The 14,465-nt window shown below is 31.9% G+C and overlaps 1 protein-coding gene across 1 annotated transcript; it reads left to right on the plus strand.

Moving 5' to 3' along the window:
* Positions 1-13,419: 13,419 nt before the first annotated feature.
* On the plus strand, positions 13,420-14,314 carry LOC131170584 (uncharacterized). The gene is made up of 3 exons (XM_058129960.1): positions 13,420-13,647; positions 13,864-14,085; positions 14,174-14,314. Exons 1-3 carry the CDS (start codon positions 13,460-13,462, stop codon positions 14,229-14,231), a joined length of 468 nt encoding a protein of 155 aa, XP_057985943.1. The 5' UTR covers positions 13,420-13,459; the 3' UTR covers positions 14,232-14,314.
* The last annotated feature ends 151 nt before the right edge of the window (positions 14,315-14,465 follow it).

Here is a 14,465-nt window from a genome sequence, read left to right on the forward strand (position 1 = left end):
TAACATATTCTTTTACAACAAGCTCTAATCCTACCTATCATCATTTCTCTGATCCTTGTACTTCCCAGTGAATTGTAACTACCACCCATACATATCTTTTCCTGTTCTATCCCTATTGTTATCCTGTCATTGATGCTTCTGTACAAGTGAATCTATTAGTCACAGTGAAGTCATCCGCCTAACACTCATCATAGACCCTTAGCTGCCTTCTCACTATCTCTGTAGCCTAACCTAAAGCCTTAATGTCATTATCCCTCATTCTTTTCTCTCATCATGCCTATATGATCCATTAGATTGACTTTTTATTTAGCTTACTACTTATTAACTTCATTTCTTTGTTTGATGAGATAGTTTAAAATACTATTGTATACCCTTTAACTGCTATTCGCTTTAGTTGCATTCCTTGCTTAAGCTTCATCATACTAACAATGGATAAAGGGATTGTGTCCTTGTACCACCTGCTCTACCTCAAAAATAGGGAATAGATAGAGTTAGATCTAATTCCTGTAACTTATGACTTTTTGTTTTAACTCCTGACACTAACCAAACTATAACTTGCTCTGAGTTTTACACTTCTGGGTTCTATACCTTGACAAATATTCTCACTAATGTGGTCATGTTCCAAGCTCTCTATCCTTACTTTTAAGTTTGTTATTTAACCAACTCCTTTTATCTTACCCCAAAATCGAACTGTGACTATTTTATTCTTTAGCTCTATTTTCCTTATTAACTTGATTGCTATGCTAGATAAATGTACTTTGTAATGTCTCTGTCAAGTCATCTACAACTTTGTACTTCCCTCCTACTGCCACTTGGGCTATCCCTCCTACTGCCTCTGAACCAATTGTCTTAACTTTCCTTTCTACACTTCTTCTATCGACTAATAGTCGGTGATTTATCTCCACTGACTTAATGTCCTTATCCTTTTCTTTGCTTAGAATATTCTCTTATCTTGGGCAATAAGAAGTGAAGAAAGAATTCAAGGAATAGTAGCCATGCATTCACTGTGTGATCTCAGTTCCTATCCTTTAGACTAGATACCACCCCTACTACCTTCAGGAGGGGATCTGCAGAGATTTTATTTTCCCATTTTCACTCAATTAGCTAAAACTTAAGATACTGGGTACCCAAACACATTATTCAATTTAAAGGCTTTACATCTATCATGATCTAATCACTTATGATTCCTACAGTGAAACTTATACTCCCTCTAGGGCATCTATGCTAATAAATCTCTATCACACACTACACTCCCATTTGGGATGTTGCTCCATAGGTTATCGTCACTAGTAATAACCTTCTATCTTACCTAAAGGATAAGACCATAACTCTGTAACACAACTGACTATAAGAGAGGTACTACATTTACCACATTACCATAACATTTAAGGCTATCCATTATCTTATCATACTGCAAACTTTCTTAAATTGAATTCATAGCCTCTAGTCTCCTTTAGGGAGCAAAGTTGTACTCTGCATCTCGCTGCCACATAAAAGAGATATTATACTCATTAAAATTTATGTAAAATGTCCATCGTAAAGCCAAAATTGTCCAAGATCCCATGTTGAAGACCAAAAGATCTCACTTAGCAAGTGTTATCCTTACACTGCAACCATACTAAACCCCTAATCCCATGATAACTCATGGTATAACTTTAGCTCATGTGAGGGTGATTGAGTCACTAACTCTAGTTACTACCCAATTATGGTATTTAATACTCTAGCTCAAAGGTTTAGACCCTTAACTAAGAGTTCCAAACTCCTTCATGGAAATAAAACTATGTTCTAACATAACTGTACCAAAATAAAAGCTGGCTGTAAATATTTGCGTAAAAACACATAAAGGATGCACATAGTTTTGCATAATAATCCTATGTTGGTACTGTAATCTACAGCTTACAACACAAACAATGAGAGCATTACATAGATTACTGCAATACATCCAAACAACCTATGTTTCCCAACCTCTTATCTCTCTTTAACCCACTGATACCATAAATTTGCCCTGGCTTGTCCACTGATAACTGCCAGTAGTGGTACCCTTACCCACATTTAAGGCAGCTACTGTCATAACTCATCTTTATGTACTCATGCCTTGCACTAGATAGGCATGCCACTTAGCCCTATTCTGATAGAAACATAATATTTCTTAGAGTACATATCCCTATGGCAGACCTCAAAACGTTTGCTAGCTCAAGTTCACACCACCATGTATTCTACGAAAATCGAGACACTAAACTGAAGCACTCTTACACTACTTAATGAATAATGCAGAATCTAGAAATAAGGGATTACAGAAGAACACGAAACAAGATCCTATACTCTGCATGTGATAACTCTAGATACACACTTTCTTATGAATCTAGAACCAAAGCTCTGAGACCAACTTTGTCATGATCCAACTCTATGGGCTGAACTAGCACTAGGACTTGGGCTAGCATAAAGCCCTCGAAGCTCCTAGTAAGTCTTACTGCTCTCGAACCCATGACTAGATCCAATTTCAAAGCCCCAAAAGAAAAACAAATTGAAATAAAGTATTATAAAATAATTTGGGCTAACTCAACCTAAAACTATTAGAAATCCACAACTAGGGAGCCCAGCTCAACCTTGAAACCCAGCATGTGTGAATCATTTAATACCATTAATTTTCATTATTTAATATAGTATATTTATACACTGATGTCACAGTGGAGTCCTAATAATTAAACAAATAAATAAATAAATAAATAAAACTATAAAAAAATTACTAACTAAGAAGCACCACAACCTACAGAGAAAAATACAGGTTAGACTAAAAAAAAAAAAAGAAACTTGCTCCTCCTATAACCTAGGAAAAAAATATTTGAACAAGAATAAGCATTCAACTCAAAGAATTTAGATATTGATTATAGATGTAATTTCTATAACTATCTAAAACTAGTGCAAACCCACCATGAAATGCACATCCATCACATATAACAAATAATCCATCTAATATTTGCATGAGAAAATAATTTGAAACTACTCACACACCCAGTGTATCACATTAATGCATAAAATATGAGAGTTGATCATTTGTACAACTCTCTCAATCCAAATCTTGCCAACGAGCTCAACTCAAGTAGGACTTTCACTTAAATCCAAGAGCGGGAGCCATCGAGATTAACTCAAAGTTATATCTCATCCCGACTTTCTACATCCATAAGGACCGGGATCCAGCGAGACTAGCTCAAGCTGTAACTACCCATCCTAATTTAATTAACTAAGCATGTAAATATATTTATAAAATGCATGAGTATACCAAAAATATATAAATTGTCACGACCCAACTTATGGGCCGGACCGGCACTAGGATCTGGGCCAGCATAAAGGCCTCGAAGCCCGTAGTAAGCCTTACTGTTCTCAAACCTATGACCAGATCTATAATTTAGGCTCAATATGCATATAAAATAATTTAAATTAAACTGTTATAATTTTATTTCGAGCCAACTTCACCTAGTAATTATCAGAAACTAAAATTAGGGGAGCCTAGCTCAACCCTGTTACATCATTTACAAACCATTTAAAACTCATAAAAAATTTTCATTTGTTAATACAAAAACTTAAATGCATGCAGTCCTTGACAGGATTAATGCTACTACTAGTACAAGCGGAGTTCTAAATTACAAATTTAGATAATAATAATACAGTTAAGTAATTTTTTTTTTCATAACCTGCAAGGAAAGGAACAAGTTATTCTGAAAAAGGTCTCCTCCTGTAGCCTAGAAAAATATGATGAACAGGAGTGAGCGTTCGACTCATAGAGTAAAATATCAAACCATAAAACTATAATTTAAATTCAATAATCCAAAAGATTAAATCTAACTTCATAATAATCTTATATTATTTATTAAAATAAATAAATAATGTTAGGATAATATTTAAATATCATATAAAAATATAAAATTTATATTTTTTTAAAAAATTCTGGTTATTACAATCTTCCCCCCTTAAGAAAAATTCGTCTTCGAATTTTTGAATAAATAGGGAATAAGAAAAGAAGAATATTGGGATAGAAGCGGGCATTTACTCCTTCAGCTATGCAAAGATGGTTGAAACATTTTATTCTTCAAACTCTTCGTATATTATATATGACATTCTACTGCTTTCTGATTCTACTATAGTGTCCTATTTGTCATCATCTCTTTCTAGAGAGCTCTTATCTTATAACTATTCATTGACCATTTTTCTGACATTTCAAGTATTCACTATACCTCACAGCTCTTGACTTGATGTCTCATAACTTCAATCAACTTGGTGGTTATCTCTCTTATGTTGCATCCTAACACGCCTCTTAGCGATTTTTGTCTTTATTCTTCCTTTTTCAATAATTCTGTTTCCTAAGGACATGACTTATGTTCCTTATCCTAAAACATCCTACGAGAAACTTTCCTGTAGCACCTAACTTACGCATTTTGTTTGAGATCTCTCCTCATCCTATGACCTTAATGGTTAACAGCTATACATATTCTCACTCCCATGATACCTTGAATTTCCAAATTACATTTGTCATTACTAAGGTCCTTAGATCAACTTCTGTGCATCTTATGTAACTAGTTATGTAGAGCTTCATCCAAGTGTCAAACGTATCCTACACTATTTATCAATATTGGAAAGTGAACTGGGTCTTTTCTTTTATAGGATAAATGTATTTGTATTCCCTGACAACCCAGTTAATGCAACTTTATCGTTTCTCACTCCTTCTCTGGAATGAAAATATCTAGACTTCTTCCTAAAGTTTCTTAGTATGTGGCCTACTTCTGACACATTGGCCCTTAGATCGAGGCTCCACTACTCCTTTAATCTATCATCTCATAATAACTTATTTCAAACATCTCTTAGTGTGTTCCTAACATACCTATTCCTTCTTATCCTCATCATTATAACTAGCTCTACCGAGCTTTCTTCCTGTCCTTCGGATCTTATCCACTTCCTTTTCCTATTTCTGCTATTGTTGATATCTTTTCAACCTGCTGTACTTATTCCTTAATCTTAGTCCTGTCTCACCCTTACACCTTTTCCTTCAAGAATGTCCATCCCATCATCAACTTTAACTTTCTTTTTATTTCTTAGTCATATCTTTATTACTGGTTCCATTACTTCGAAAATTTTAACCTAACGATTGACTCCTATCAGCACATTCTTCACATTATGTAACACTTGCAATTAGCCATAGAAAATTCTTTTTGTATCCCCTTTCTCAACTTAATTATCAGAATATTATCATTCCCTAACAGCCTTAGTAGGAAATTGCTCATCCTAGATGGATAGGAGCCCCAGAAACTATAAGTTCCATTTGAACTAACACAGCTATGGAAAATGTGTGCCATGCCTTAATTCCAAACAAGATACTTCACGTGTTCATTCTCCTTAATATAATCACATATACTGCCCATAGTTTTCCAAACTTAAGCCTCAACTTTTCCCATTAGCAATAATTCCATTCACTGTAACTCATTAGTAAATAGCACTTCCTCCAGCCTATAGTTCAAAAGGGTTGTAAGCCCTAGTAACTTGCTTGATTTAACTCCTATCACCTCTCTGATCATTCTTTCATATTTAACATTAGGTATACCATTATCGTCATTTTCACCTCAAAAGATTGGATATGTGCTAAAGCCCATCAAATTTCAATTAATTGGGTCACTTTGACATGACCTCTCTTCTTAACATAATCTCCTAAAATCGAAACATGAGCTAATTTGGAAAGAAGGACAAATGTTCTCCCACCATTTATGGTATACCATTGTTTGATAAACAAGATTAGCTCATACCCATTAGTCTCCCTTTTTAGTTTCATTATTTCTTTGTAGTTATTGTGATTTATTACAATATATCAGTTGTATCTACCATTTGTTATACTGTAGTCTTGCCTGACATATTATCTTAGAATTTACTATTTCCTTTTTACTCTCTTTTTATCTTCCATACTTATAATTATTTGTCCAATACTCCTTATACTTGGTTATATTCTAGAAGATAAAAGCACTCATAGATTCTTTCAGATCTACTCCAATCTTACCAACAATCACTCTTCTAATCCATGTACTTCTCAATATCTTATAATTACACCTATACCTATCTTATCCTATTTTGACCTTTACTAGCGTTCTGCTACATATTATCATACTATTATTTATTTATTTTTTTTTATTACTCTTTATTTTATTTTTATTTTTTTACATACTTATCCTATCGATCGCACCGAAAAATATCTGTCTAACTCCAATTTTAGACTCTAGGTCTCACCATTCTAAATTTTAACATCAAGCCTCTATGACATTATCCCTCATCTTGCATATTTATATCCCTTATGTTGACTTTTGTCCAACTTACTCCTACTGATCTTGCTTCTTTATCTGCCAATATAATTCAAGTTACCATAGCACGCTCAACAGCTACTACCTACTTTGGTCGCACACCTCACCTAATTTCCATTATACTGTTAACAACCAAAAGGGTTCTTATGTCATTGCCCCATTATTCTACCTTGGGGGTAGAAAACAGATAAGTTCTAATCCATATCCTATAACTCTAAGCTTTAGGTTCAGGCTCCTAACACTACATCAATTATGACCTGCTCTAAGTCCTGTACTTCTGGGTTCCATAACTTGACAATATCCTTCCTAATGCCATCCTTTTCTATACTCTCTATCCTTACTTTTTTGTTTATCTCGTTTACCCTTCCTAGAACAGCATTCACCTCCTCGGTATCTTGGCTATATTCTTTCTAATCTTATCCTAATCTGTTTTTCTAGTTTATTCTTTAGCTAACTCTTTTTTTTTTTTTACCCAAATCCAAACTTTCATCCTCCATTCTCTAGCTCTATTTTCTTTTTGAACCTGATTGTCATGTCAGAAATTTATACCTTTACACTATCCCTACCATGTCATATATACCTCAATGTTACTCAGAATTGATCCTCTAACTACCCTAGCTAAACTTCTACTGGCATTCAGGCTATCTCTCCTACTGCATTTGAACCGCACTCCATATATATATATATATATATATATATATATATATATATTCTATGATTTATCGATGCTAACTTTTGTCCTTTTTCTTTTACTTTATTTGGAGTGTACTTTTGTCTTAAGCATTAAGAAGCTAAGGATGAACTTAGGGAATAGCAGTCATACTTCTCCTTCGTGATCTCAGTTCTTACCCTTTTTGGATCACATACTACCCCCTACTACCTTAGGGAGGGTATCTGTAACAACTCTAATTTTTTTCATATCCATTTTATTAGCTGAAACTTAAAATACTAGGTATCCAAACCCATCATTCAATTTAAAGGCTTACATACATCTTGATCTTACATCTTATGATTCCTACATGGAACTTGTACCCTCTCCAGAACACCTGAGCTAACAACTCTCTATCTCACACTACAGTCCCATCTGGGACACTATTCTATAAGTCATCATTATCAGTAATAACCTTCTATCCCTTCTGAAAAGATAGGACTATACCTTAACTTACTATAACAAAGGTACTACATTTACCACCTTACCAAAACCATGTCAAATTAATGACTCTCTTATCATGTCATAGCTCTGTAAATAATCAATTCACGATTTCGACCTTCTCTAGGTAGTAGGGTTGTACCTTACACCTTGTTGATACATACCGGGTATACTATTCTCACTAAGCTCTAAGCAAAACGTCTGTCATATTGCAAAAACCATCCAAAATTCCATGACGAAGACCAGATGGTCTCACTCTATAGATGTCACCTTTACTTTGCAACTAATCCGCAACCTCTGGTCTGATGGCAACTCTTGATGTAACTCTAGCTCATGCTAGGGTAACCAAGTCACTAACTCTAGTTATCACCCAACTGTGACCTTTCAATATTCTAACTCTAAACCCCTAACCAAGAGTTCTCAACTCCTCTGGAGATATAGAACTCTGTTCTGGCATAACTGCACCAAAATAGAGGCCATCCACAAACACCCTCATTATGAAGCACCACGGGGATGCACGTAGCTCTACACAATAATCTCTTGTTAGTACTGTAATTTGTAGCTTACAGAGCAGACATCGAGAACATTGTATAGTTACTATAGTACGTCCCACATACTAGATTTCCTGAATATCATATCTCTCTTGAACTCACTAATACTATACACTTACTTTGACGAGGTTATCCACTAATGACTACTAGCAGTGGTATCCTCGCTCTCATCTGAAGCAACTATATTTCCAAAAATCACCTTTATGTGCTCGTGTCTTACACCATATAGGCACGACACTTAAACCCATACTGACAGAAACATAGCATTTCTTAGAGTACGTATCCTCATGACAAACCACAACATGTCTGCTAACTCTATTTCACATTTCTATGTACTCCACGAAAATCAAGACACAAACTGAGGCACTTTTATATTTCCCGAGGTATAATGCAGAATCTAGAAATAAAGAATTATAGAAAAAGACAAAACAGAATCTTATACTTCGTATTTAACATCCTAACAAGGCTCCTTTTACACTCCAAAGTATATTCTTCCCCATGAATCTGGAGCCTAAGCTCTGATATCACATTTGTCATGACCCAACCTATGGGCTGGACCGGTACTAGGACCTGAGCCGGCATAAAGCCCCCCAGGCCCGTAGTAAGCCTTACTGTTCTCAAACCCATGACCAAGCCCACAATTTAGGCCCAATATGCATCTAAAATAATTTAAATTAAACTGTTATAATTTTATTTTGGGCCAACTTCACCCAGTAATTATCAGAAACTAAAATTAGGGGAGCCCAGCTCAACCCTTTTACATCATTTACAAACTATTTAAAACTCATAAAAATTTTTCATTTGTTGATACAAAAACTTAAATGCATGCAGTCTCTGACAGGATTAATGCTGCTACTAGTACATGCGGAGTTCTAAATTACAAATTTAGATAATAATAATACAGTTAAGTAATTTTTTTTTCATAACCTGCAAGGAAAGGAACAAGTTATTCTGAAAAAGGTCTCCTCCTGTAGCCTAAAAAAATATGGTGAACAAGAGTGAGGGTTCGACTTAGAGAGTAAAATATCAAAACATAAAACTATAATTTAAATTCAATAATCCAAAAGATTAAATCTAACTTCATAATAATCTTATATTATTTATTAAAATAACAAAATAATGTTAGGATAATATTTAAATATCATATAAAAATATAAAATTTATATTTTTTAAAAATTCGGGTTATTTCATAAATAATATTGAAGTTACAAAATATAATCAATATCCAACCCACAGACTGGTTGACTCAATTGCAGTTGGTCTGACTAGAAGGAGAAGATGATCTGCCTAATCACCTATACAGAAACACTATTCTCTATCAATTTATTGACAAAATCAATCAATTAATTTAATTTACAGAAATAAGAACAAATCCTAAAATTTTGCCAAAAGTTTGGCAGAATCTCCCCTATAACTGGACTTAACCTCCTCCAAAAAATTCAGCAAAAAGCAACGTACAGGGCCTCAGGCCCACAATAATAACATCACATGCCCATTCGGGGCCTACAAGAACCTAATTTAAGTCTAATAATCCAAATTTCAGCTCAGGTTTCTAACTCTTTTACAGTCCAAATAATTATTTTTAACACTTCAAAAATTTTAAAAATATTCCTAGAGGTCCTTTACATCGTCTTTGTATTAATTAAATTCATTTTACTTAATTTTTCAAAGCCAAGAATATTATACAGACTAAACAACTAGCTCAAAACAAGGCAAAAACTGCACAATTTGAGTTAGGGATTACCTTTGCAAATTTTGCTACCTATAATACATTTGAAATATTTGAAAACCTTAAGATTGACTGTAAGCATGACCCATTTATGGGATAGCTCGCCGAACACCTGGACCGAGCTGAAAACTCAGTCTCGAGTCTAGTGAGCCATTACCAATCCAATCGCACCTAAAAGAAGCCCATAAATAGTTAATAATTATCATATAATTATATTTAATTTATGGACATAAAAAAACTCGAAAATTTCACTGAGCGATTTAGACCATTTGATGATCGTCTTTTCCAAATGATGTCGGATCAGAGCTTCTAGTCGAAAAAAGCTTCCTTAGTAAAAGGGGAGTTGATCTGAACCGGTAGGATGGCTGGCCATTGGCCTGAACAACTGGAATCGCTGCCCTCTCTCTCTCTCTCTCTCTCTCTTCTCTTTTTCTTACTCTCTCTCTCTCTCTCTCTCTCTCTCTCTCCTTATTGCGTTGTACTACCCTTTGCCGCTGCTGGCCGCCGCTTAAAGGTCCTTTGGAGGTGGAGGAAGCTCGTCGGTGCGTCACCGATGCTAGAGATGGCTGGTCGAAGGAGAAACTTGAAGGGAAAGTGGGGGAGAGGAGAGAGAATTAGAAGGAAGGGAGGGGGGGGGGGAGAAGGGGAGAAGGGAGGTGGCTGTCACGTTTTCAAAATTTTGATTTTTAATTTTTTTTTTAAATGTCAAATCTCGTCACTGACACTGCCATGCTACTTTCACAATAGTCATATTATATATATATATATATATATATATATATATATATATATATATATATATATATATATAAATTTTAAATTTTAAATACATACTATTTTATTAAAAATACCTTTATCAAATCTCTAATCAATATAATACAAGAATATTCTTAATATTTTAAAATAAATTCTTACTAAAAAAATTAATTAAACATAATAATATTACTAATAATAATAGTAATTATATTAAATTTAAAAATGTGAAAACATAAAATTAAAATCAAAATTCAATATTATAAAAGATTAAATCTGAGACTTCAAAATAATCTTATAAAATATATTAAAATAAATAAATAATATTAAAGTAATCAAATATATAAATCATTTAATCGTTAGCTAATAATAAGATTAAGTACAACTTAATATTATGTAATATAATTTATTTAACTATAAACTAAATAAATTTATTAATAAATCATCTTACTTGTAATGAAGTGTTTAAATGAATTATACAATATTAAAAAATATATCAATATTTATAAAAGAAAACAGGGTATTACATTGGGTGTTTTATTTTGTTATTTAGGTTAGGAAGTAAATATTTTTATATTTATGATGATATTAAAATTTGATAATTTACAAATGAGATTTGTAGAAAAATTACGGAGTTGAATAATGATAGATTACTATCGAGTGGAGTGTGCTTTCCGTCGAATGGCCTACTCAAATGTTTTATTAATGCGATCAGGTTCTTCAAATCAAAATAATTACTATTATATTTTATATAAGTGATTTATCTTAAATTTTCTTATATAAATTATAGTAGTATGAAATTTTATATTTTAAAATTTTAATATATATGTTTAATGAAAATTTCATCTTTTATTTTTTAAAAAAATATAATAAAAAAGGGAAAAATATATATTATCTATGAAAGAATGGAATATTGTTGAAACTCTTTGGAGCTGTCCATATAGGATAGAATTAATGGATGTTGAGGTTGCCGATGAATTGATTTGAAGAACAATAGTTGATGCCACATCTCATCCACTCATCCATATAATTTCTGATATTAATAATAATAAAAAATAAATAAAATTTACCTTTTAGAGAATTTGTGATAAAAAAATGCGATTTCATAAAATTTATATTAAAAGAGGCATGTCATTATAACTATTCAATAAGTTATATTTAATGTTGTTTTAAAAAATTATTAAATATTATATAAAAAATAATAAAAATTTATAATTGTTGAGAAGTATAAAAAATTTAATTTTAAAAGAATAAATTGAAGATTAAAAAAAGAATAGGAGAAAAAATAAAAATCACAAATCAAGAAATTATTTTGACTTTTAATTTTATTATTATTATTATTATTATTATTATTATTATTATTATTATTATTATTATTATTATTATTTCTTCAATACTAACATAATATTTAAGGTTTTATCTTTAAGCATATTTATTATTATATTTTCTATTATGGACAAAATTCTTTGTATTTTTTAAATGCAATATGATTGTTATATGCTTATAAATAAATATTTAAACAAAAATAATTAATAAATTTTTAAAAAATAAAAATTTAATTTAAGTTTGATATTTAAAATTTTAATATAAATGTAAATTGTATTTAACATAATTAATTAAAATTTTTGCCAAAAAAACTAAGATTTTTAACATCAACAAAATTTTATAATATAATTTTATAATATGATTCTAAAATATAAAATATAAAAAATTAAATATTAAATTTTGACATTAAAATAAAAGGTGAATGAGCTAAGCAACTTTTGGCTTTAAACACTAATGTAAGTTGAAAGTTGTGGTGCACTGCATTAGCTGTCCCTAAATTTAGAGATTATTTCATTTGTATTCTTAAATTTATTATAATAAAATTTCTCGACTTTAATTGTATTTTATACAAAAATTCTCAATAATTTAATAAATAAAAAAAATATAAAATCATTATTTTACCAATTTTTTAAAAAGAAAATTATTATTTTATTCACTTTTTCTCTATTTTATAACTAAGTTAACTAATAATTAATTATCAATAAAATTATTTTATCTTATTTATTAACATAATTATTTTAATAAAATATTATTATAATAATAATACCCTTTCCCTGTCCAACTGGATACCTGACCCAACACCCTCTGATTTTCTTAGATATAATCCATTCTCTCTCATCGTTCTTGTTTTAGGCCCTTTTTCCATCATCTTCATATTTTTTAGCGAGCATCCTCAGACAAAGCATGTATTTTAATTTTCCAATTCATCATTAACATAGTTGAATTCTAAAACTACAACTGCATGTCTCACTTTAGCAACTTTAAGTTGTGTCTTTGCTTCAATGCTAAACTCATTAGCAATCCCTTATTCCAATTTTGAAATATTATTTTGTCTGATTCTTTTTCATTTGTGCCTTTTCCATATTGAAATTCAAGTCATGAAGGGGGTCTTTTGAATCTCTTTCGTTTGGCTGCTAAATATTAGACTGTTAGCATCGCTGTGTTCGCTGGGAGATGGGGACGAGTTAGGCAATGGGTCTTCCTAGTTTTGGCATACCCAACGAGAAGGAGAGGAAGAAGCTTCCAAAGCCAAAATCAAAGGGGGTGCACAAGAGAGAGAGAGAGAGAGAGAGAGAACTTGGGAAACTATTAATGAGCTTGATGAATTGAGATTTAAAATTTAATATAATTTAAATTAATAATAAAAATAAAATATAAAATGTAAATTAATGAATAAATTTATTAATAAGTTTAACAAATATTAATTTAATAAAAATAAATTTTTTTAAAAAAATTTATTTATAATTAATTAAATAAAAAAGTGAGAAAAATAATTATTTTTAATTATTCTTTTTCGATAATAGTAATTATATATATATATTTAGCGCATTCTAACCTTTCAACCTGAAAAAAATAAATAAAAAGCCTCTTTATTCTATGTGACGCCGTTTCCATGAATAAAATCTCCAGGTTTCCGGTAGTCCGGCTTCGATGGTTGTGTTCTTGCTCTTGTAAGCTCCAAAATTGCTTTCTTTTTCTCTTCAATGGTTGTGCAACTTTTCCGTTTGGTTCCCAAGAAAAGACAGCGGTCCAACAGATTTTCGTACTCCATAGACTAATACAACTATTTATTGGAAATTCGTAAGTTGGTTGAAGCCTACTCCCATTATCTTATTCTCTTCCTCCCTTTCCTTTCCTTTCCTTTCCTTTCCCCCGTTTTCTCAGCAATATTGTTCTTTAAATGCATCTATACTTGTATCATTCGATTTGTAGTACTTTTTGGCTTCCTATTTTGGGTCGAAGCTTCTAACTTCTTCTTTACATTTCAATGCGTTTTTGTTTAATTCCTGCTACTAGTTACTCACATCGAATTCGCAGAAGGTTTCGTTTCTGTGTAAAACTTTCTTCCTCTTGTGCTCTTAGAAGAGTTGATATTGCCGAGGAAAACAGTGGCAATATCCATCATTTTAATTATGCGGAATTGCAGCGCAGAATCCAGGATTATGCCACTTCCGGTGACTTCACACAAGCTCTCTACACTTTGAATTTCATGAGGAACATGCCTGGAAAGCCTACTGTGTACGATTTTAATGCTTTGATGTATTGTTATTTCAAGTCTGGGAATGTTTCGTTTCATTTATTGATAGAACTTTACCTTGGAATGAAGAGTTTTGGACCTGCCCCAAATGCTTCAACTTTCAATACGCTTTGTAATGGTATGCTAACATTTGGGAATCTGAAAGATTCACTTTTTATTATTGAAGAGATGTGTGGAAGTGGGTTTGTGCCATCGTTTAAAATTTTGTCCAAGTTGTTGAAAAAATCACTTCAATTCGGGAGTCTGATGGATTCGCTTTGTACTTTGGAGATTATGTTGAAGTTTGGCTATGTTCCTACTGAACCGACTTTTAATATGATGATTTGTATGCTAGGCAAAGCTGGGATGATACATGAAGCAT

This window comes from Hevea brasiliensis, chromosome 11 (assembly GCF_030052815.1).
Source record: "Hevea brasiliensis isolate MT/VB/25A 57/8 chromosome 11, ASM3005281v1, whole genome shotgun sequence".
NCBI lineage: Eukaryota > Viridiplantae > Streptophyta > Magnoliopsida > Malpighiales > Euphorbiaceae > Hevea > Hevea brasiliensis.

What these genes read in the sequence shown, in the direction of transcription:
- LOC131170584 (XM_058129960.1), top strand. Translation starts at nt 13,460, where the DNA reads ATGAATAAAATCTCCAGGTTTCCGGTAGTCCGGCTTCGATGGTTGTGT. An exon ending in CAACTATTTATTGGAAATTC is followed by an intron (nt 13,648 to 13,863) that starts GTAAGTTGGTTG and finishes TCCTGCTACTAG; the next exon opens with TTACTCACATCGAATTCGCA. An exon ending in ATGCCTGGAAAGCCTACTGT is followed by an intron (nt 14,086 to 14,173) that starts GTACGATTTTAA and finishes CTTGGAATGAAG; the next exon opens with AGTTTTGGACCTGCCCCAAA.